Genomic DNA, 25,626 nt, shown 5'->3' on the forward strand with positions numbered 1-25,626 from the left:
TAGTCTTTCTCCTCGCAAATAACACAGCCTGGACACAACAAAGACTTTGTAAATGCCTACCTTTTCCAATTCCAGGAATGGACTGCCCTCGAATGGTTTCGGAAGGGACAACATTTAATGGGGGTGTGAGATTTGGTGAGGAAATTTCTGATTTAGGCTTCCTGAAAAAAGACATTAATGTATCAATGTCAAGGAGCAGATAATGTTCATCTCTGGCATAGTTGGTAACCATCACTATAATGAATCACACTTTAAATTTAGCAACATTGAAATTGTACTTTGTCCAATATCTAAAAATTGATCAATTTTAGTAAAATATACAAAAAAAAAATTAAAGTAAAAAAAATAAAATAATAAAACTAGTCAAGACAGCAGGCAATTCTAGTATCACAAAATGGAGCGGTCATGTCATGAGATTCAACTTTTTCTTGGTACAGGCAACTGCATTACAGATTTCAGTGGCTATAGTGACAGTGATACAGCACCATAAACTTCAGTGTTTCTGTGGCTAATCTACTTTGTGGATTGGATGCAAAGCAAATTAACCAGTTGCCCTGCAGAGAATTTACCCCCCCTTCCTGATCAGGCCATTTTTTGCGATACGGCCCTGTGTTACTTTGACGATTGCGTGGCCATGCAACACTGTACATAAATGAAATTTATGTAATTTTTTCTTCACAAATAGAGCTTTCTTTCAGTTGTATTTGATCACCTCTGCATTTTTTGCACTAAAAAAATTGTTGTTCTTAAAGAATTGACTTTTTGCTATAAAACATATCCAATACAAAAAAAAAAAAAAAATCAAATATTTCTTAATTTAGGCCAAGATGTATTCTGCCACATCTCTGAAAAAAAGAGAAAAAATGCCAATGTGTGTAAATTAATTGGTTTATATGAAAGTTACAGCATCTACAAATGACGGTATATATACTGGAATTTTTTTTATTATAGTAGAAATGGCAGCAATCAGTGACTTATAGCAGGACTACGGCGGGCATTCTGACACTGGGTGGCAACTGTCACTGACCCCAATACAGTGATCAGTGCTAATAAAAAGCACTGACACTGGGCAGGAAAGGGTTAACATCTGGAAGCAAAGAGTTAACAGTGTGCTGTGTGTTTTACTAGGGAGACATGCTGTTTTGTATTTCTCAGCTGTGAAGAGATACAAAACAGCATGTCCATGCTGACAGGAGAGAGACCTGTGTTTACATATAGGTCTCACACCCTTTTCAGCTTTACCAATCGCCAAGTCCCAGCCGGGACCTGATGACTGACATCCCTAGCTGCCAAAGCGCACACTGCCCTACCCAGAAATGCAAGTCACGTATATATACACACACGTGATTTTGCACAGCCCTGCAGCAGTACTTCGGCTATAGGGCAGCGAGAAAGTGGTTACAACAAGCACGGGGACTGGTGTTCTGCTGATGTTTACCAAGGATCTGGGAGGATGGCTTTTTTTGTGGTGGTTGCTCTGACCTGTGTGCTCCTGGCTTTGAAGGGCTGTTTGATCTAGATTTTTGATAGGATGCAGATGTCTCATAGTGTTCTTCAGGATCTATACGGTCCAATCCTTGAGTAGTTGTGGAAGGCACACCTGAACAGACCAACCTCTGAGTTGATGGAACAAGGTTTGATATACAGTCCTCCGGTATGGTATTCCTGAAACAGTCATTTAATGTTAAAATATGTCTAATATACATAAAAGTTTCTCAATTAAGAGAAGAAATTAGATTTTTATAATTATTGGTGAAATGAAAGTATGAACTCAGCTTTCCTAACAAGTTACACGGTATTCAGGGTGTAACATGTGACATTACTGCTGCAGCAGCCCCTGCACCCCACCGCAATCCCTCATTGTGACAGCAGGCCTGGTGGGATCTTCTCCTGAGCTCGCTGTCACGATTTAACTCCTTCCTACTGGCTATACGTATTTATGTGGCCTCTCAGCAGCTAGGCTTTAACGCCACGAGGCTGTATATATGGGTACCTACAGATAAACAGAACTATGCCAAGAGCGCACACCGTGCTCGCTCCCAGCACAGTTGCCAGCAGCTAGCCAAAAGCTCCCACTACTTGTGATCGGGAGCTTTCCAATCATGTGACCACTTTGACAGCCAATCACGGCGGCCACATGATCAGAAACCAAGCCCCACCTCCCGACATCTGAAACCTCTTATAATGGCAGGTGATTGGGGGGGGTAGAGGGGAAAAAAAAAAACCCAAAAAAACAAAAAACACTTTACCTGCAAAAAAGATGTGCATCCCCCCCCCCCTCCAAAAAAAGGTGACCTTATCTTAACTTCAATTTGGAAAGGAAACTGTACTGACCTCTGTGCCTCACAGAAAGTTGGACTGTTTGATCTAGAGGATTTGTGGCAAGATGCAAGAGACTCCAAATTTGACCCAGAGTCTGTATCCAGGGAGCTGTCCAGGCAATTGCCATCCAGGGATGAACGTTTAGACAACAAACCAGAGGATGATTTACCAATATCTGGAATACTTTGCTGGAAAAAAAAAAAATCATAATTGGTAAACGTGAATCAGTCCATTTGAAACTGGCATTTCATTTTTAAAGTAGGTGGTGCTGACAAAAATAACCCCACATCTTCAGATCTCACACTCCAGCACCTGAATTTTCAGCTCCACTTTCCTGTGCTGAATGTTGGGGCTTGATTTACTAAACAGTGTAGAACAGAATGCTGCAACAGGATTTATTTTACTGAAGGAGGTGTGCAGTTTAATTGTGGCTGGTGAGGGTGAAAAAATAACTGTTGAAGTGTCTTGTCACAGGTGCTGTAATATACAGTGGGGATCGAAAGTCTGGGCACCCCAGCTAAAAATTTGTATTAATGTGCATAAAGAAGCCAAGGAAAGATGGAAAAATCTCCAAAAGGCATCAAATTACAGATTAGACATTCTTATAATATGTCAACAAAAGTTAGATTTTATTTCCATCATTTACACTTTCAAAATTACAGAAAAAAAAAAATGGCGTCTGCAAAAGTTTGGGCACCCTGCAGAATTTATAGCATGCACTGCCCCCTTTGCCAAGCTGAGACCTGCCAGTGTCATGGATTGTTCTCAATCGTCTGGGAAGACCAGGTGATGTCAATCTCAAAGGTTTTAAATGCCCAGACTCATCTGACTTTGCCCCAACAATCAGCACCATGGGTTCTTCTAAGCAGTTGTCTAGAAAACTGAAACTGAAAATAGTTGACGCTCACAAAGCTGGAGAAGGCTATAAGAAGATAGCAAAGCGTTTTCAGATGTCAATATCCTCTGTTCGGAATGTAATTAAGAAATGGCAGTCATCAGGAACAGTGGAAGTTAAAGCAAGATCTGGAAGACCAAGAAAAATAGACAGAACAGCTCGTAGGATTGTGAGAAAAACAATTCAAAACCCACGTTTGACTGCACGATCCCTCCAGAAAGATCTGGCAGACACTGGAGTTGTGGTACACTATTCCACTATAAAGAGATGCTTGTACAAATATGGCCTTCATGGAAGAGTCATCAGAAGAAAACCTCTTCTACGCCCTCACCACAAAAATCGTTTGAACTTTGCAAATTAACATATAGACAAGCCTGATGCATTTTGGAAACAAGTTCTGTGGACCGATGAGGTTAAAATTGAACCTTTTGGCCGGAATGAGCAAAGGTACGTTTGGAGAAGGGGCACAGAATTTAATGAAAAGAACCTCTGTCCAACTGTTAAGCATGGGGTTGGATCAATCATGCTTTGGGGTTGTGTTGCAGCCAGTGGCACAGGGAACATCTCACGAGTAGAAGGAAAAATGGATTCAATAAAATTTCAGCAAATTTGGATGGTAACTTGATGCCATCTGTGAAAAAGCTGAAGTTAAAGAGAGCATGGTTTCTACAAATGGATAATGATCCTAAACACACCTCGAAATCCACGGGGGATTACATCAAGAGGCGTAAACTGAAGTTTTTGCCATGGCCTTCACAATCTCCTGACCTCAACATAATTGAAAATCTATGGATAGACCTTAAAAGAGCAGTGCGTGACAGACAGCCCAGAAATCTCAAAGAACTGGAAGACTTTTGTAAGGAAGAATGGGCAAAGATACCTCAAACAAGAATTGAAAGACTCTTGGCTGGCTACAAAAAGCGTTTACAAGCTGTGATACTTGTCAAAGGGGGCAGTACAAGATATTAACGCTGCAGGGTGCCCAAACTTTTGCAGACGCCATTTTTTTTTTTCTATTTTGAAAGTGTAAATGATGGAAATAAAATCAACTTTTGTTGACATATTATAAGAATGTCTAATCTGTAATTTGATGCCTTTTGGAGATTTTTCCATCTTTCCTTGGCTTCTTTATGCACATTAATACAAATTTTTAGCTGGGGTGCCCAAACTTTCGATCCCCACTGTACATGAAACAGACAGGCAATCCCGCCTACCAATATTTACCCATACATGAAATCCCAGTTCTATGTGAACTAATCATTTAAAAACAGACTAAGTTAACATTTAATGTAAATCCTTACTTTCTTTCTCTTTTGCAGCATTTCTGGTGGGAGGTACTTATAGAGCTGTTTCCTCCTCACATGTGTGGCTTCAATCTTCACATCCTTTTTCAGCATATTTATGTTATGTGCCTGTCTGTAAACTGCAATGAAAAAGATACTGCAAGTTTATCACAGGATTCCAGTAACGCTAATCACAACTGTACTAATATATAAAAAAAACAAAAAACCAGACTGTTTAAAACCAAAATCCAAACAATTACAGAGTTGAAATGGCTTTTGCCTGGCAAATGATTTGTATTTCTGTGCATCCAATTCTGAGATTTACATTTCCCTGACAGACAGCACAGCCAGCCTTCGTGACCGACCTTTTCATTTCTGCCATTAACCATTTGCCTACCAGGCAATTATACCCCCCCCCTTCCTGCCCAGGCCAATTTTCAGCACTGTTGCACTTTGAATGACAATTACGCAACACTGCACCCATATGACATTTTTATCTTTTTTTTTTATACAAAGAACTTTCTTTTGGTGGCATGTACTTGCTGCTGGGCGTTTTATTTGTTGCGCTATAAAGCGAAAAAAAAAAAAAATTTGTTTCGATTATAAAATTTAGCAAACAGCTAATTTTTCTCCACTGATGTGCGTTGATGAGACTGCACCGACAGGTGGCACTGATAGGCAACAATCAAGGGCACCAATAGGTGGTACTGCTGGGCAGCACTGATAGGTGACACTGCTGGGCACAGGTGGGTGGCACTTATCAGTGCCCTGATGATCGGTGCTGATCCCTCCTCTGACAATTGCCGGTTATTGGCAGTACTTTCCTCACGCTGTGACAACCGCATTTACTGGTGATCTGCTGTGTCATTGGACACAGCTGATCACGTGGTAAAAGGCCGCTGTGATTGGCCTTTTACCACCTCACGTGATCAGCTGTGTCCCTCCCAGAAATGGCCGGCCGCAGTGAAGCCGTCATTTGGCTATCTGCGGTTAGCAAGTGGTTAAGCAATAAAGCCTGGTAATTTGCTCTTGGTTGCAATAGCAGCTGTGAGCTGCTTTTACAACTTATTTCTCGGCTTTTATCTTTACTGTTAAAGTGATCAAAGAAGCTCTAAAGCCAGTTGACCACTTTGTACTTAATAAGTGCCCCTCCCAGCCCCAATCATGGTCAGGCTGGCCAGTGAGAAGAATGGAGGATAGATCTGATGCCTGATCTCTCCTCTGTGCAAAATAAGTGAAAGCTCTCGGCTCTGAGCACTTCTGGGAACACAGCTGTAACAGGACAGCAGGCACTATCACGTACACTTCCTGTACTCAACCTGCTAAGGCAAAAAGTGCATGGGAGACATTAGCAGACACATGTATTAGTACTGGACATTTCTACTATACAGGACAGGTCTGCATAAAGATCAAAACACACATTCAAAAGCAGTAAAGACTTGCCAGTATCTGTGAATAACTGAATGTCTTGCGTTAAATCAATGTTTACGCTGTCCGTGTTCTCCACCTTCTTAAAGATTATTCCAAGAAACCACATAGACAGGTGCTCATTACTAGAAGATATAAATTTTGGGCACAGAAGTGTTACTATTGCATACAGCACAGAATCTAGAAACATTTCCTTAAAAAGAGAAGAGTCGGTTAAAGAAAAAAAAAAACAAAAAACAAAAAAAAACAAAGAAAACACATTTACACTCACCTAGGTGGCTGCAGCATCATCTGATGCTGCATCTGTCCCCTGCCACTTCAAAGACTGAGAACTGAGCAATCAAAGACCACTGAATGCTCAGTTCTCAGCCTTCAGTGAGCAGAGGCTCTTCTCCTCCAGCTCTCACTGGAGGGCTGTGGAGGGGCAAGAACAGCTGTTTCAATCTTCCAGAGGCTGAGCCAGCTGGTGGTAAAGGCATCTTGGTGGATCCCGATTGTAAATTCAGAATCTTTCCAAAACCTGGACCAGCTGAGTGACGTCAAACAGACAGCAGACTTTAGCCTGCGGTTAGCTGAATCTGGGTCACAGGAGCGCAGCACAAACTGCATTTCTATGATCCTCAGGAGATGTACAGCCAAAATAACTTGGGCTAAACTTCTCCTTTAATCTCTAAATACAGTGAACATCACTTGTCCCTTTGCTGGAGAAGCAGCCAATGCACACAATGCCAATGCCATGTACACAAATGGAAAAAAAACCCTCGAAAACAAAAAAAAACAAAAAAAAAAACCACACATTCTTGTACCCCCTGCTCAAGTAGGTATTATATACTGCTGACAAACAATCCTAATATAGGTGCTTTCACAGAGTCTGCTGCATGCCTGTTCTCATATCCAAATTCACTGCCAACATCACCTCAGACCCAGTATGTGCCTGAACCTACAAGTATATTCTATAGGTATTACTAGAGAAGGTGCTAGTCATAAATGGGATTGTCTAACCTGTTATAGTCAACCATTCCTCGTTTATAGAATTTTTTTTTTTTTTAATTGCGACCGTGTACATCAAAGTGGACCTTGCATCCAAAATGCAAAGTCCATTGTTTATGGCTGCCATCTCTTCTCTCTTGCTGAACCGCTGGAAAAGAAAACCCTTAAAACTATAAACTAGTTTCAAAAATATAATACCTTACTTAGTTTTATTGACCAATTTTGACAGGAATCACAGCAAAAACCATTTTGGCTACCTTTAAGTTCATGAATGGAAATAAGGGTATCGTAAAACTGCCTCAACAGGAACAGGTTTTATAAGCAAAAGTATCAAACATTAGTGAACTAATGAACTCACTTATAACAAAGAATAACTAGAGTCACTGGACAGTAGGGCTGCCACATGGAGACAGAATTTGGTATAAACAGTGTGAATGCACAGATCATGTATGTATGTATGTATGTATATATATATCTCTATCGTGTCTACGGTCTCAAGCACACTAGAAGAGCTAAACTGCCTTAGAAACTCGACAAAAACAACAAAACACAAAAAAAAAACAAAAAAAAACAAAAACATTCAGGTCCTTCGGCTCTGGTATGGATTTTAAGATGGACCCCACACCAAAATTAAAATAAACTGCATGGGAGTCCCCCCCCCCCCCCCCAAATCCATACCAGACCCTTATCAGAGAATGCAGCCTGGCAGGTCTGGAAAGGGGGGCAGGGGACCAACGAGCCCCCCCACGTTGATTAGATCAAGGGCCTTTTCCCCACATCTCGGGCCAATGGTTGTGGGGGTCCCATTCCAGTGCAGGCCAATTTTCAGCTTTCAGCACCATCACTTATTCAGTCATGCAACACTGTATCCATATGAAATTTTATCCTTTGGAGACAGATTGAGCTTTTTGGTGGCATTTTATCACCGGTTATTTTTTGCTATACAAATTAAAAAAATACCGAACATTTTGAAAGAAAAAAAAAATATCCTTTTGCTTAGTTTTGGTTGTAAAATTTAGCAAAATAGATATTTTTGATTCATAAAATTTAGGCCACAATGTATTCTGCTAAATTTCTGGGGTAAAAATAACCCAAAACAGTTTATATTATTTAGTCTGTGTGAAAGATATATAGTCTACAAACTATGGGATACACATTTAAAAATTGATCAGTTAACATCCTAAAATGCCAGACACCAGTATGACATAAGAGTGATCAGGATGCTTGTTTGGGGCATGGCAGTGACCAGGACATTAGTATGGTGTATGGGGGTGTTTTGAGCGCACTGGGACAGGTGCTCCCTGCATTTATGTATATACTGGGGCAGTGATCAGGGACACGGGTGGCTGGCATTGCAGTGTGAGTGGACAAGCAGCCGGATAGTAAACAGTGAAAGTAAATATCGCAGCCTATGCGAGTGCTGTGATTGGTCACAGCAGTCATAGTAAAACCCTATGTGATCATCCAAACACAGCGGTAATGCGATCCGCTGTGTCCGGCGGACACATTGCTCACCGGGCTCCGGGATGTGCACTCAGCCATCGACAGAAACGCCCGCTGCCACCGCTGACCCGAAGAAAGAAAAAAACCTCCGGTCCCGACGAAGGCCCCCGCCATCTGGCAGCTTTTAAAGGGGCGGGCCACCTGGTTACTTCACTCCTGCTTCTTCATTATTTAAGAGCAGTCAGACAGTGGCAGCCTTAGTCATGACTGAAGGTTTGTTTGTTTTTTTCTCCTGGGTCGGCAGTGGCGGCGTGATTGACGATGGATCTACACACCGGTGGACATTATTATTTTGTTTTTTTAATAAAAAGGACTTTATTTTTAAAACACTTGTCTTTTTTACAACTTTTTGGTGAATGAATAGAGGGGTACTCATTCACATGGGGGGCTTCCAGATTCTGATAAGCACCCCACCTGCAGCCCCCCACAACCACTGGCCAGGTTTTTGAGGAAGAGACCCTCTGGCATTTAGCAGAATTTAGGAGCGGTCAGCATTTTCTGCCAAAACGCTACTGCTCTTAGACACATTGGTCATTTTTTTTCTCCTACTGGTAAATGCTACTGCTACTAAAAGCTTCTAAACGTCTGAGTGCATGGACACAGAACAATATGGAGGGCTGTTTGGTTTTTTTTTTTTTAGTCTTCCAAACACCACACAAAATCACACCTAACACCTCTAAAAGTGGCTGCAACAACGACCTGTGTGCATGAGACTTACAATTGAGGCTCCTTTTGTGTAATGAGTACAGAGGTGTTTTCTTTGGACAAAATTTGACCTAGTCCTCATACACACTGTATGTATGTATGTATGTATGTCCAAGATGGCCAGAGATGTTTCCCAATTGCAACGGATATCAGCGTTAGTGGTGAACCCAGAATTGTGGCACACATCATATCAAAGCTACATGGACCAGATTAATAAAGCCTAGGTGTGGATGGAAAAAGCAAGAGGAATTACACCAAGCTGGAAGAGAAAGTCATGTTGAAAAATGGAGGATAGGGGTGAGCATCAGTGTGTGTGATATATACAAGTACACACACACCAAAAGTTTTAGGACAACCCTCCAAATTATTGGATTCAGGTGTTCCAAACAGCTCCATGGTCACAGGTGTATAAAATCAAGCACCTAGGCATGCAGACTGCTTCTACAAATATTTGTGAAAGAATGAGTCGCTCTCAGGAGCTCAGTGAATTCAAGCATGGTACTGTTAAAGGTTGCCACCTGTGCAGTAAGTCCATGAAATTTCCTTACTACCAAAATATTCCATGGTCAACTGTTAATGGTATTATAACAAAGTGGAAGCAACTGGGAACATCAACTCAGCCACGTAAAAAAAACGACAGAGCGGGGTCAGTGCATGCACAGAAGTCGAAATCTGTCTGCAGAGTCAATAGCTAAAGACCCCTAAACTTCATTTGGCCTTCAGTGAGCTTCATGGAATGGGTTTCCATGGCCGAGCAGCTGCATCCAAGCCTTACATCACCAAGTGCAATGCAAAGCGTGAGATGCAGTTGTGTAAAGCATGCCACCACTGACTCTAGAGCAATGGAGACGTGTTCCCTGGAGTGACGAATCACGCTTCTCTGTCTGATGAGTCTAGGTTTGGTGGTTGACAAAAAACGGTACTTGCCTCACTGCATTGTGCCAAGTGTAAAGTTTGGTGCAGGGTGGATTATGGTGTGGGGTTGTTTTTCAGGGGTTGGCTCCTTCGTTTCAGTGAAAAGAACTCTTAAAGCATCAGCATACCAAGACATTTTGGACAATTTCATGCTCCCAACTTTGCGGATGGCCCCTTCCCGTTCTAACATTACTGCGTACTAGTGCACAAAGAAATGTATACAGTCATGGCCGAAATTGTTGGCACCCTTGATATTTTTCCTGAAAATCAAGTATTTCACACAAAAAAGGTATTGCATTAACACATGTTTTGCTATACACATGTTTATTCCCTTTGTATGTATTGGAACAAATATAAAACAGAGGCAGAAAAGCAAATATGACATAATGTCACACAAAACCCCAAAAATGGGCTGGACAAAAGTATTGGCACCCTTAACTTAATATTTGGTTGCACACCCTTTGGAAAACATAACTGAAATCAGTCGCTTCCTATAACCATCAATAAGCTTCTGACACCTCTCACCCGGAATTTTGGACCACTCTTCCTTTGCAAACAGCTCCAGGTCTCTCTTATTGGAAGGACACCTTTTCCCAACAGCAATTTTAAGATCTCTCCACAGGTGTTCAATGGGATTTAGATCTGGGCTCATTGCTGGCCACTTCAGAACTCTCCAGCGCTTCTTTGCCATCCATTTCTGAGTGCTTTTTGACGTATGTTTGGGGTCATTGTCCTGCTGGAAGACCCAGGATCTTGGACGCAAACCCAGCTTTCTGACACTGGGCCCTACAGTGCGACCCAAAATCCTTTGGTAATCCTCAGATTTCATGATGCCTTGCACACAGTCAAGGCACCCAGTGCCAGAGGCAGCAAAACAACCCCAAAACATCATTGAACCTCCACCATATTTTACCGTAGGTACTGTGTTTTGTTCTTTGTAGGCCTCATTCCGTTTTCGGTAAACCGTAGAATGATGTGCTTTACCGAAAAGCTCTATCTTGGTCTCATCTGTCCACAAGACGTTTTCCCAGAAGGCTTTTGGCTTACTCAAGTACATTTTGGCAAACTGTAGTCTTGCTTTTTTATGTCTCTGTGTCAGCAGTGGGGTCCTCCTGGGTCTCCTGCCATAGCGTTTCATTTCATTTAAATGTCGACGGATAGTTCGCGCTGACACTGATGCTCCCTGAGCCTGCAGGACAGCTTGAATGTCTTTGGAACATGTTTGGGGCTGCTTATCCACCATCCGGACTATTCTGCGTTGCAATCTTTCATCAATTTTCCTCATCCGTCCACGACCAGGGAGATTAGCTACAGTGCCATGGGTTGCAAACTTCTTGATAATGTTGCGCACTGTGGACAAAGGCAAATCTAGTTCTCTGGAGATGGACTTGTAACCTTGAGATTGTTGATATTTTGCCACAATTTTGGTTCTCAGGTCCTCAGACAGTTCTCGTCTCCTCTTTCTGTTGTCCATGCTTAGTGTGGCACAGACAGACACACAATGCAAAGGTTAAGTGAACGTCTCTCCTTTTTATCTGCTTTCAGGTGTGATTTCTATATTGCCCACACCTGTTACTTGCCCCAGGTGAGTTTACAGGAGCATCACATGCTTGTAACATTCTTATTTATCCGCAGTTGTGAAAGGGTGCCAATACTTTTGTCCAGCCCATTTTTGGAGGTTTGTGTGACATTATGTCGAATTTGCTTTCTTTCCTCCCTTTTTTTGTTTTGTCCCAATACACACAAAGGGAATAAACATGTGTATAGCAAAACATGTGTTAATGCAATACGTTTCGTGAGAAATACATGATTTCCTGGAGAAATATCAAGGGTGCCAACAATTTCGGCCATGACTGTATATATTTTATCTATCTCATCTCCTCCCCTACACCTTTTCAGGTGAAAAATTGCATATAGCCATACATTTATACACCCCAATTTTTTTTTAAGGATGGCAATGCGGTGCTGTTGGATAAGTGCATGGCTGTAAAATTTTGTATAATTTTTTTATGTACATTTTTTTTTCTCTTTAGGTAGCACACTTTTTTTGACCTATCTTGATTTTCCATGTTTATTTCCGTTTGCAAGACATCCTCTAACAAGAGTGAGCAGTTGCGAGACCAGGTCGAGGGGTTGCACTTAGAGGACTGAGGATTCCAATACTTTTATGTCAAACCCATCCAACATCACCAGGTGGAAGCACAGATCTGTCCACATCACAGGTATTCATCTACAGTGGATATACAGTGGAAAAGAAACCCTGCGTTAAAAATCTAAATGGTGTTGCTTTGCAGCTTGAAATGCAGACACAATTTTTTTTTTTTACCTAGCTGTATTTAACTAGTGCAACCTATAACATCCAAAGAGAAAACTTCAACATGTCAGAAAAAAAAAAAAAAAAAGTTGGAAAAGGATCACCCCCTCCTAAAAATGACTTGTAAACTCAATCAGGTGTAGATCAGCTGTGGTTATTTTGATTAGCTTAGAATTTCAAAGCTTTCCTGGAGCATTTCAGTCCACGGTATAGCAACTGAAGCAAACAATCAACTATTGATAGCAAGGCACTGTCAAAAAAATCTTTGGGATAAAGTTGTGGACAGGCACAAGTCAGGAGATGGATACAAAAAAATTCAAAGGCTTTACCAGTGCTTAGTAGCACCTTAAGTCTATTAAGAAGTGGAAGATATTTGGTACAATACAGACCCTCCCTGGATCAGGACGTCGCTCCAAACTGGATGATAGAGCCAGGAGGAAACTGGTCAGAGAAGCTACCAAGAGGCCTACAGCAACTCTGCAGCTGCAGGAATTTATGACAAAGTGCTAACTGTGTGCATGTGACAACAGTAACAGAAATTCTCCACGAATGTGGTTTGTAAGGGAGCACTGCAAGAAAAAAAAAAAAGCCACTTGAGAAAAATGCCACATGCAGTCACGACTGAACTTACCAAAAAATGCACTCTGAAGATTCTGAGGCCACATGGAAAAAGGTGTTATGGTCAGATGAGACTAAAATTGTCTGGCAGAAATCCAACCCAGCTCACCATCCAAATAACACCATTCCTACAGTAAAATCATGGAGGTGGCAATATCCTGGTTTGAGGGCGTTTCTCTGCAGCAGGGACTGGAGCACTTCTCAGGATAGAAGGAAACATGGATGGGGCAAAATACCATGAAATTCTTGAGAAAAACCTGCTGTCCCCTGCCAGAATGTTGTCAATGGGAAGAAGGGTTACCTTCCAATGCGACAATGACCCAAAGCAAACAGCAAAAATGAGCACAAAGTGGTTGGAGGGAAAAAAAAAAAAAAAAAAAAGTGTGGGGTGGTGTGATTTTCTATAGCCACTGTATCTGTCCATCTGTATGCCTGCCTATCTTCCAACTTTTTCAAGAAATATAACGAGAGAAAGTTCATTTGCACAGCAAAAAAATCAATATACTCTTGGTCATTGTAGCGGATGAGGCCTTTGGACTGGCATAAAATATGAGGCCATACACTGGCTATGCTTTCAGCCAGAAGCAGAACATCTTCAATTATCAGCTCTGCCATCCCATCGTGTTGAACGATGGTCGTGTTGCAAACAAGATTAATTAATTTTCACACACAAAAATGTATTTTTCCTAATAAACTTATTCAAGACCATGTTGCAAAAATGAATACACCACAGTGAAAGTCTTGGGAACAAAGCAAAATTTTAAACAAAATCCTATAACAAGAATTCAACTACAAGTGAGTAATTATTCATTAAACAGGTGTCCACAGACATCTGATTATAGAAGGGCATTACTTAACCAAGAAAACCTCTTCCCATTTCATGCTGTCAGCAATGGCAGCACATGGAAGATAAATGTCACAAGGCCTGAGAAAGAAAATAATTTATTTACACAAGAAAGGTGAAGGCTACAAGAACATAATCAAATCTTTACTTATCAGTGAGAATACTGTAGCAAAAGTGATACAAAAATGTAACAAAGATGGAACTGCAACCATCTCACAGAGATGACCAGACCATCCACGGAAGTTAACACCTCGAGAGGAGCATCTTCTGATGAGAAGGGTTGAAGAAAATCGCCAAGAATGTTCACTGGAGTTAGCTAAAGTAGAAAGACAAACTGGGGTGATTGCTTCCCGTGACAACGCAGAGTATGCTGTAGAGGAATGGCATGCATTGGTGTCCTCCACGAAGGAAGCCTCTCCTAAAGTCCATGCACAAAAAAGCCCACCAAGAATTTGCAAGGGTTCATGCTGAAAAGAAGAGGATTACTAGGACTCTGTACTTTGGAGTGATGAGACCAAGAAAAATGTTTTTGGAACTGATGGCTTCAAAACCATTTGGCATCGCAAAGGTGAGGAGTACAAAGAAAAATGCATGGTGCCCACAGTGAAACATGGTAGTGGCAGCGTCCTTCTGTGGGGCTGCATAAATGCTGCTGGTATCGGAGAACTGCATTTCATTGATGGTATTATGTATTCACAGATGTACTGCTCTATACTGAAATAAGATGCTACCATGTTGTTGTGCACTTTTCCAACAGGAAAATGATCCAAAACACACATCTAAGGCTGTGGCATTTCTGAAGAGCAGGGTTGAAAGTGATTCAGTGGCCAAGTATGTCTCCTGATCTGAACCCAAATTGAACACCTATGCATCCAGCATCTGGGCTCTAAGAGGTAGTTCTTGAAGAATGGAGAGAAAAAAAAAAATGTTGCAAGGTTACCAACTTGTTCATTCCATGCCTAGAAGACTTGGTGCTGTCCTTACAAATCATGGAGGTCATACAAAATACTAGATGTAGTTTTTGTTGTGGGGTGTATTCATTTTTGCATCAATTTGAGTAAAACTGAAGATTTTGTAATTCAAGTTATATTAACCTTACTTTCATATAACGAGCTAACAAAAGTTCTATAAAAACGCAGTTTTGTCAAAATTTTGGAAATTGTTCTTGTGTTGAGATATGGATTAAAATCTTACTTTTCATTTATGCCGAGCAGTGTGTAACATATTAAAACAGGTTTAAGTTGAGAATATAACATACTGAATATCACAAGGAGACCTTCCTCAGGTAGCACTCTTCCTCATTTGGGTGTCCTGTTAGTCTTAGACTCTCAAGAAGGGTGTTGAAGGAAGCAACAGACATATGGGTAAAGTTGAAGAATTTATCAGGACATCTCTAACTCTCCATAAATGTTTGCAAAGTATCTGCAACTGAGGCGATGCGATAACAAGGGATGGGTGCAGAAGCGATGTCGGTTACTTCCCTCCTCCAGCCGTCTCCTCAGCCACCATAACATGATCAGTAGCAGTACTTCAGCAATTTTCTGCATGATGGTATCCATAGTGTATGCAGATGAAAAATACATGCAGCTTCTGAAGAAATCCATGCTCTCCGCTCTCAAAATGGAGCAGAAAATGTAATCTAATATTTTTCAATGCATTGTTGGAATTGGGAAGTGAAAAATAGTAAGGGCGTGTTTTGTTACAAAAGGCTGACGCGAACAAAACACTTTATAAAATGCAGCTAAAAAAAAGCGCATTTTAGTGCTGCTTTTTCCTGACAGCAGCACTGGCATTGTTTTAACATCTAGTGTGCAAGAGGTCTTAATTTGGCACACCTTAAAGTGTTACTAAACCCAGGACCCTGCATTCACTATATCTGGTCTCCCACAGTACACACAACATGGAAATGCAATTATTGTAGTAAATATAAACTGTTAATTACCTTTTCTCATCAGAAGTTAGAGCAGTCTTGTGACTTCTATCAGTGTGCAGCTGAGCACATTTTAAAGCTTGAAGGAGGAGCTTTCATTCTGCCCTAGGAGGATGCAAGACTCCTGACCTCTGCATGTGGTCAGCACAGGGCCAAAAATTGGCACTGTCCAGACACTCCCAAGAAAGGGAAAAAAAAAAAAACCCCTCTCTAGCAATACACATCAAACCGAGCATGTGCAGAGTGACTCCACACTATTTCTTATCAGGAGATGAGGGGAGGCACTGGAAGAAGGGGAGGATCAGAGAAGTCAGGATCAAACAGCATTTTTACACAATGCAGAGGATTTCCTAGATTATAAGCTCTAATGAGCAGGGACCTGTTTCCTCTTGTACCAAAATTGTATTTAACTGTGCAGTGCTTTACAAAATGAAGGTAGACCTTACAAACTGTTGGCGCTATATAAATCCTGTATGGAATCTAAAAGGGGTTAATTATTTTATTACACAGTATAACAAGCATGCTTTACTGCATATACAGACTGATTTTAGTGTTATGGGTTTAATAACACTTTAAAACCACTTCATGCTTGACCATATGCAATCCCTTATTAAGTGTGCCGAATAAAAGTGACCACTAAATAAGTACACATTTTTCGTCTGTGGGGTAATTGTATGCAGACACCTGAGCAAACTGTACATTTTTACCTCCTACAGAATATGATCTAATCCATATTAGAAATTAGAGGAAGTGTACAGCATTGTTATAATGTATATACAGTTAGGTCCGTATATATTTGGACATAGGTACAATTGTAATACCTTTTGGCTCTGTATGCCACCAGAATAAATTTAAAACAAAAACAATCCAAATGAATTTGAAGTGCAGACTTTCAGCTTTAATTCAAGGGGTTGAACATAAATATTAAGTACAAATTTTAGGAACTGCAACCATTTTTATACACTCCCTACATTTTCAGGGGCTCAAATGTAATTGGACAAAATGGAATATAATCCTAAATAAAAATGTTCATTTTTAATATTTTGTTGAGAATCCTTTACTGGCAATGACTGCCTGAAGTCTGGAATCCATGGACATTACCAAAGATTGGGTTTCCTCCTTTCTGATGCTTTGCCAGGCTCTAACTGCAGCTGTCTTCAGTTATTTGTGGGTCTTTCTGCCTTTAGTTTTACCTTAAGCAAGTAATTAATCCGGCTGCTTCTGTCACATCAATAAACACCAATGACCCAGTGCCACTGGAAGCCATGCATGCCCATGCCATCACACTGCCTCCACCATGTTGTACAGATGATGTTGTGTGCTTTGGATCATGAGCTGTTCCAAGCCTTCTCCACACTTTTTTCTTCCCGTCATTCTGGTACAGATTAATCTTAATTTCATCCGTCCAAAGAATGCTTTTCCAGAACTGATCTGGCTTTTTTAGATTTTTTTTTTTGGCAAAGTCTAATCTGACTTTTCTATTCTTCAGGCTTATGAATGGTTTGGACCTTGTGGTGAACCCTCTGTCAGTCTACAATCAAGAGAACTTCACGAGAGCAAATACAATGATACCCACCTCCTGGAGAGTGCCCTTCACTTGTCTGTATGTTGTGAATAGGTTTTTCTTTACCAAAAGATAGGATCCTGCGATCATCCACCACTGTTGTCTTCCATGGACGTCCATGCCTTTTTATGTTCCTGAGCTCACCAGTGTGCTGTTCTTTCCTCAGAATGTACCAAACTGTTGATTTGGCCACTCCTAATGTTGCTGCGATCTCTCTGATGGATTTGCTTAATTTTTGACCTTACAATGGCCTGTTTCACTTGCATGGACAGCTCCTTTGAACACATGATGTAGGTTCACAGGAACAGATTCCAAATGCAAATACCACACTTAGAATCAACTCCAGACCTTTTACCTGCTTAATTAATGAATAATGGAGTTAGCCTACACCTGGCCATGAAACAGCTTTTTGATTCAATTGTCCAGTTACTTTTGGTCCCTTGAAAAATGGGGGATAGCTGCTCTTAAAAGCTATAATTCCTAAACCCTTCCTCCAATTTGGATATACATACCCTGCAATTAAACCTAAGAGTCTGCACTTTCAGCCCATATCCATTATGCAACTATATCTTGAATACGCTTTAGTAAATATCTGAAAAAAATCTAAAATTGTGCCTGTGTCCAAATATATATGGACCTATCTACATTTATTAGATTTAGCTGTAATAAAAAGGTCCTAAAATGTAAACTAACCTTACCAATAAGCAGTAAAATGTACAGGCTGCATTGACTTGGCGATTAGAAGACTTGTATTACTGTGGGAAGGGAGGTGTTAGAGGAATTTTAGCATTGCTAAACAAATTCAAGGTGTAACCAAGAAGACAAAACAGATTTTTACAAAGCAGACCATTAAAAATGTATTATTAGAGCTTTGCAAACAAATGATCCATCACTTGTCCCTGTAACATGGTAAATAGAACACACAAATATAAAAATGACAAACTTGCAATATTTGAATGAATTTGACAGTGTGGAGCTGGTTTGTTGCTAAGATCCTAATCACTTATTTTGCTCTTACAGCAGCCCCCTTCTCTCAACATGTATATATCCAGAACCAGTTAGCCTTAGGGGTTGGAGAATGGACGAGGCACACTGAACGAAGGGGGGTCTACTGCAATATCTAGGACTGTACACTTAGACAAGGATAAAAGTACGGGAGGGACTTTTCTGAACATCTGATGTGTAGGAAGTTTATATTTGTATGACAAAAGTAAGATTCATGATATTTTCTATACAGCAGCTTAGACACTTACTCTTTACAGAGCTCTCTGTTCCCAGGAAACGACTGTGGATTAACATGAGCAAGTGTAATGAATTCATTCCTTTCCAAATTTCCAACAAGGACACGGATTTTGGATTCTACCAAACCAAACCTACAAAGATATGAAAGAATGCTTCATATATCTAAAAAGGATTCATCTAAACATTTTTTTTATCCATCTATACATCTCATTCAAAAGACTTTACATTTTGTCGCTCAAACTAGCTAAACAAATGGTTTGCCCCCTTATAGCACCACCTATCCATATACTCTTAAAAGGGGAAAATAATCACATAGCGGCAGCTGCATTCCAGACACTTTTTGGGATCGCATCTTACCTTTACAAAGCCTGCCCTTCTTCCTAGTCATTACTACAGGCCCCTGAATCTGCTAAACAACTACAAACTTTCGGAAGTCACCATTAGTACAGGAATGGGCACACTCAAGGGACCCAGTGTGAGAGGCAACGCCTGGCAATAAGTAATTTAGGCATCAAGCACTTGTACAAAAAAGTGATTATGCAATCTCTGCATACCAATACGTTCAGGATTTTCAGGGGGCTCTGCAGTGCAGGAGAGGCAGACAGGAGTGCTGGATGGTGTCCTTTAACCACTTTACCTCCAGAAGATATACCCCCTTGCTGACCAGGCCATTTTTCATTATACAGCACTGCGTTACTTTGACAATTGCGCAGTCATGCAATACTGTACATAAATGTACATTTTTCGCACAAAATAAAGCTCTCATTTGGTGGTATTTGATAATCATTGGGTTTTTTATTTTTTGCACTGTAAACAAAGGCCGACAATTTTGAGAAAAAACAAAACAAAAAAAAAAAAAAAACACCAATAAGCACATACTGATTGGTTTGAGCAAAAAGTTAGTGTCTACAAAACTATCGATTTTATACTGGATTTTTTTTTTTGTAATACTAGTAATGGCGGTGATAAGCGACTTATAGCAGGACTGCAATATTGCAGTGGACAATCTGACTGTACTAATGACATTGGCTGGGAAGAGGTTTAACATCTAGGGTGATAAAAAGGATTAACTGTCTATCCAGAGTATTTGTTTACATTTATGTGTTTTTACTAAGGGATATGCTGGATTTTATTCCCTGCAGAGAAACAAAATCCAGCACATCCCCGCTGACAGGGCAGAGCTCTACATTATTTACATATGCAGAGCTCTGTCCTGTACGTCTGCTCGCTGATCAGTGGGTGGCGGTGGTCATCCATTGGCCCGCACCTGTTGATCAGCTTCTGCTGTGACAAAATCACAGAAGTGGGGTGCCAGCAGAGCACATGCGCCCTTAGCCGGAAGTGCAGAATTGCAATACATACACAATTCTGCACAGAGCAGCTGCCCTGTAGCAGTAAAGCTGCTATAAAGCTGTCAGCAAGCGGTTAATCCTGCAGCTTGTTAGAGTGGGGAAGGGTTAAAACCTTTGCTTGGTTTATAATGCTGTTGAAAAGATTTCCCCCAACTATGCACTCACTGTTCTGCTGTCCCAGTGGAGTTACAGACAGCTATGAAAACTGGACAGAGAGAAGAGTTTTATTGCTTGTTGTAGATTTATTTCCCTTCCCTTCACATCCTGGTGAAGTGCCACCACCAGCACGTCAAAAAAAAAAAAAATTCCTCCACAAAGAAGCTGTAATATAAGCATGGCCAAGCTTCTGATCTTTACCCATTTGTACCTTTAGGCTAAATGGCCATGTATTATATTGTACACTACAAAATGAGCCATCTGTAGGCTCCAGTAAGATTATACACTGTTTCACTGCCGGTCTACATTTCACAAAAAGCAAAGGATATATAGATACAGAATGTAGTCCATACCATTCGAGATGATGCTCTTCTGAAGCTGTGGTGGCAATCAAAACAATATAGTGCCTAAGCAAGGAAAAACACAAAAATACTCCTTATACATATATTATACAGCGGTTTATTTGGATAAATATGTAGAAGACTGCAGAGCACCATAGAATAGCTGAATATTCCCCAACCAGGAAAATTCTAGTAAGAGCATCCATTTGAAGCAGAAGTTTTGGGCATTGCTGCACTCCACATTAATCTTACATTAGTGGGCTCTGCCAATGGGCTTTTGTTTGCATTTCAACACAGGTCTATAGAAATGCGAAACTCACTTGAAGTAGGTCAGAAGGAGGTCAACTGCACGTTAAATTCTGTGGGATCCCAGAAGTATCATAAATGGATGTCAAAATTGATGCCATCAACAGGGGCAGGACCTCAGAAGACAGGGATATATAGAACATAGCAAAGATTTGGAGTACAGCTAGTGACAATTCACTTATGCGTGGAGTTCTGCTTTAGGGCCAGTTCACACCAGTGCGTTTTTTCTACATCAAAAATGCATGGACAGTAGGTTATAAAGGGTTTCAATGTACTATATAACTCCAGTGCAATCAGTTCCAGTGAAGAGGGAGGGGAAAAAAAAAAAAATAAAAAAAAAATAAATGATACTCCTCAGCCCTAACACAATCCAGCGCTGTGCATGAGAGCACCTGCTCTCTCCCTCCTTAACAGAGAGTGCGAGTTATTGCTCCTGCTGTAGTCAAAGTCATACAAGGGAGAGGGGGGGACAAGGCTGTGCCCTGTTGTCTGTGTCCATGAACACAGGCAGCGGGGGGCTTGGAAGCAAGCCTGCATGAGTGTCCCCATAGGAAGTGGCTTCCTATGAGGGCACTAGATGAAGAGGAGGGGCCAGGAGCAAAACCATTACACACAGTAGGTAAGTATGTTATTTTAGTAAAGAAGAAAAAAAAAAAAAAAAAAAAAAAAAAAAGCTTTACAAACACTTTAAAGAATAATACAAGACATGTTTTTTTACAATCACGGGTCACTTTATTTAGGTACACCTTGCTAGCGACAAGAAAATATCTCCACCCCACACCATTACACCTAGATTGTAAGCTCCAAGGAGCAGGGCCCTCCCACCTCTCTTGTATTGAACTGTATTGTTTCTCCTTATATTGTAAAGCACTGAGCAAACTGTTTGCGCTATATAAATCCTATATAATAATAATTACACCACCACCAGCCTGAACAGTTGATGCAAGACGGGATGGGTTCATGCCAAATTCTGACCCTACCACCTGAATGTTGAAGCAACCAGTCTGCCCATTTTCCTCTCACATCAACAAGGCATTTTTGTCTGCACAACTGCTGCTCAAAAGATATTTTCTCTTTTTTGGACCAGTCTCTGTAAACCCTAGAAATAGTTATGTGTGAAAATCCCAGTAGATCAGCAGTTTTTGAAATACTCAGACCAGCCCGTCTGGCACCAACAACCATGACACGGTCAAAGTCAGTTAAATCCCCTTACTTCACCACTCTGATGCTCAGTTTGAACTTCAGCAAGTAGTCTTCACCACGTCTAGATGCATTGAGTTGCTGCCATGTGATTGGCCGATTAGCAATTTGTTACACCAAGCAATTGAACAGGTGTACCCATTAAAGTGGCCGGTGAGTGTAGATGTTCCTTAGTAGCTTTTGTAAGATGCAGCCATTTAAGATTTGAGAAAATCAATGTAAATGTTTAGTAAATAAAGATAAAAGCAATTGCTTAGTCTAAAAGTAAATAAAGTCACTAAGAGGCGCACAGAGACTCAGAAGGGGGATTTAGAGAAAGTCTTATAAAACTTTTCTAGATCATACCAGCAATTGATGCAACAGGGCAAATCTCTCAATTAGTGATAACCAGCATGACTTACTTGTATTTTTGAAAAAAGTTGGGTGGGTCAAAGAGTTTCATCCAGTCTGCTTTGCCTTGAAGGATTTCATAAGTGACAGCAAGGCCTTTAAAGACAAAATCCATCATGGGTTTCTTGTCACAGTTTATTTAGTCAGTCAATGAGATACAAAAATCAGGTATCTGAACCAACCTGAAGTGATACATGTAAACATACTGTCTAAATCATACCATGCCTGAACTCTTCCATCATAACAGCACGAGTTGAGGTAGACGTGTTAAATGTAGAGTTTTGCTGAGGATATGCTGGAGTAATTATAGGCATAAGGTGATAGCGATCAGCTGGATTTACCTTGCAAAAAAAAAAAAAAAAAGTTATACAGCAACAAATTTTGAACACTGTATCATTTTCTGTTTGCGGAATCACACAGATGGGAGATTCTACAAAACATTTTAGCTACTGATGTGAACTCAAAATTTCAAAGAGGTTTTTGGTACAGTCATTAGATTGTTTCAAATGTAAAATGTGCCCTGTTTTTAGGCGAAACATGTCACCATCACTGTAAATCAGGTTTAGATTTACCAATAGCTATGCAGATTGAGGGCCTGTCTTAGTAATTCTTTATTTGCATCCAGTTAGGGGCATGGCTTATACAGATGTTGGTAAATCCAACATGAGATTGTACTACCAGATTGTAGACAGGTCGCCTACTGGAGGTAGTTATAGCTGCCCTAGCTGGGGGGGGTTGGGGTTATTGCTATTGCAATTTCATGCTCTTTTCTGGGCTCTGCCACTCTCCCTGTAATGTAAATAAAGGGCTCTAGCTGCTGCATTGGAAGTACAGCATGTAACTAGAAGACACAGCATGTAATCTCCAGCTATTTCACAGAGTAGGATCAATTGCAGTCAGTCTGCTGAACTCTGTAATCATCTTCATGTAGGGAGATTGCTGGGACTTGCAGTCCACCTGGAAAATACCAGCACCTTGGGATCCACCACTATGGACTCTGCCATGTGCGGACTCTCACCTGTGTAGGTATGCTGGGCAGCTGCAGATCGGAAAAGTAGCTGGGGAACTGGCTTGACTGTTCATCCTGTACTGTTGAAGAATTTTACAGCAAAGCCTTTGAAACGTTTTAATGTCTTTACGTGAAAAGGGGTATATGAAAAATAACCGGCACTCTACATATAGCCAACATCTTGGGTCAGCAAAGCACATCGGGGTAGGGAGACACAGCACAGCAATTCATTGTCAAAAAGGTAATAGAAGTCTAGTAATGAGGACATTCAGCCGGTCATGAAGCACGACAACGGTCAGGTGAGACACTCTGGTAGCGAAAGGATTGCCTCTAGGGCTCACTCCCTTAGTGGTCTGTCTCCCATAGCAACAGGAGCAGATTAGCATTACTGAGGCCCTCGACGTGGCCGCCAGGTACAGAAGAGAAAGAAGAAAGTGTACACATGAGGTCCTTGCTAGATGCACAGCGGGATCCCATTTTGTCTTGGAGTGGAGTGAGGGAGCAGAGATGGGCATAGGCTCGGCGTGTCCCTTCTAAATGGGAACAGTTACAGTCAAGGTGTGCATTGACAAGGGAGCAGACAGCTAACCAGAGTCCAGTTGGTTCACTCAGTGTATGCCTATTCTCCAAGTTGGAGGACCGCCTTAAGGTTGAATTTCCCTGACAGCCGTTCCCGCTTTGTCCCAGGGCATTGATGAGCACAACACAAAAAAGGTACACCATATGTAAGGCAAGTGACACTGTCCATAGTGACTACTGTAGTGAACACAAAAAAGGTAAAAAAAACCTTATGCCTTAAGAACCACTTTAATGCTCAACATCCAATTAAAAGGCTAACTGGAGTTCACAGCAGGTTAGGGCCAGACAGCCCAGAATTCCCCTCTGGTTTCAAAACCAGACTCACTTCAAAGTAGGGATACATATTAAATTCACAAAAAAAACACGTGTACATAAATCATTAGAAAAGTTGTCTATCAATATTAATATCAGTTTATCTTAGCCTGGCCAACAGCTGTCATAGTGGATATTAATGTTACATACTCTTGGATCCCAAACTGGTAAATTCAAATTGCTTTCTTCTGGATGCTTCAGTAACACTGGATTAGGCCATTCCCTGTAGGGATATTGAAAAGCCTCATTACATATTTTCTTTGATGCCACAAATATTCTGTAGAGAACTTGTTTTAACACTCACCATTTAGAAAAGACAAGGAAAAACTTGTGGACAAGAGTGGACGCTGCAGCATTCGGGTACAGCTGACAAGTCCTCGCAACCAACATTGCCCATGAAACACCACCAAGAAATCCCAATATGTTTGAATAAATACCACGTTCTTAGAACAAAAAAAAAAAAAAAAGAAAAAAAAGATCACTTTCAAACTTCATTGTAAGAAATAAAAAGCAAAAGAGCAGCTAGCAAAGCCCTATGAAGAAAAACAGTGCCACCTAATGGCTGTTATAAGCAATTGCTACCTTTAGCCATAGCTATTGCTTTGAATTTTGCAGTGCACTAGAATGTCCTACTAAGGGCAGTGGGTTTGCCTGCACCGGATTGCATGGTACTACAGGACCATTTTTATTTATTTATTTATTTTTTTTAGTTGTGCATGCACTACTTTGTGTGATCCAGTGCGACTGGCGTATACACTTTAATCTCAAATTGAAAAACACAGGTTTAATCATTTTAGTTTTTGCTTTAGCACAAACCCCCTAACTTCTCGGCTGCGAGTTGAATGCATTATTTCCACTTTGTTAACCATAGTCCAAACAAATGGCCAACTGGCTGGCTATGATGGAATAAAAGAATTTGTTTTTGGATAGGGAATAAAAATGCAATTACAGTTTTAAGGCAATGATACATTTTAATGGAGGTGTTCCTTCTTAACCCTCATCATAAACTTGGCTAGTTATTCTTTGGCCTCCTCTACCAAACACAAAACACTAGAGATGGTTGTACACAAATCAGAATGAGGACTATAAATTTAAGGCTGTATAAATGCTATAGACAAGATCATGGTTTAATGACTGGTTAGAATGGGAGTGGATGTTTTATGACAAGCCAATATGCATTACAGAATTTCTTTATATCAAGAGCAGCACAGTTTGTATATTTGAGTTACACTCACAGGCAAGTTCATAATACTAAAGCATCTCACATCACGCATGATTCTGAAGATGCAAACCATATGCTCAACCACCAATGTAAAAAAGCCACACTTACTCTTTGCCCACAACTTGACAGCTCTCAGGGTTATCCTGAAATTGTTTCTGTTTGGCACTAAATGCAAAATTTCATCTGTAACTCTACAACCTGGGGGG

At 40.8% G+C, this 25,626-nt stretch overlaps 1 protein-coding gene across 1 annotated transcript in view; it reads right to left on the reverse strand.

Annotated features, from left to right (window-relative positions):
- The window catches only part of PAPOLG (poly(A) polymerase gamma), a 67,664-nt gene that overhangs the window by 17,590 nt on the left and 24,448 nt on the right, over positions 1-25,626 (reverse strand). Inside the window, exons 8-19 of the mRNA XM_089669210.1 lie at positions 25,529-25,618; positions 24,503-24,641; positions 24,349-24,421; positions 22,519-22,639; positions 22,310-22,394; positions 20,415-20,468; positions 18,565-18,684; positions 5,944-6,053; positions 4,519-4,640; positions 2,335-2,510; positions 1,483-1,665; positions 61-161 (exon numbers count right to left, since the gene is read on the reverse strand). Of these exons, the coding sequence (XP_089525336.1) occupies positions 61-161; positions 1,483-1,665; positions 2,335-2,510; positions 4,519-4,640; positions 5,944-6,053; positions 18,565-18,684; positions 20,415-20,468; positions 22,310-22,394; positions 22,519-22,639; positions 24,349-24,421; positions 24,503-24,641; positions 25,529-25,618 (1,374 nt within the window). The remainder of the gene's footprint in view (positions 1-60; positions 162-1,482; positions 1,666-2,334; positions 2,511-4,518; positions 4,641-5,943; positions 6,054-18,564; positions 18,685-20,414; positions 20,469-22,309; positions 22,395-22,518; positions 22,640-24,348; positions 24,422-24,502; positions 24,642-25,528; positions 25,619-25,626) is intronic.

The sequence above is a fragment of the Staurois parvus genome, unplaced genomic scaffold, assembly GCF_062004578.1.
Source record: "Staurois parvus isolate SC_StPar_1 unplaced genomic scaffold, SC_StPar_1.0 ptg000070l, whole genome shotgun sequence".
Classification (NCBI taxonomy): domain Eukaryota; kingdom Metazoa; phylum Chordata; class Amphibia; order Anura; family Ranidae; genus Staurois; species Staurois parvus.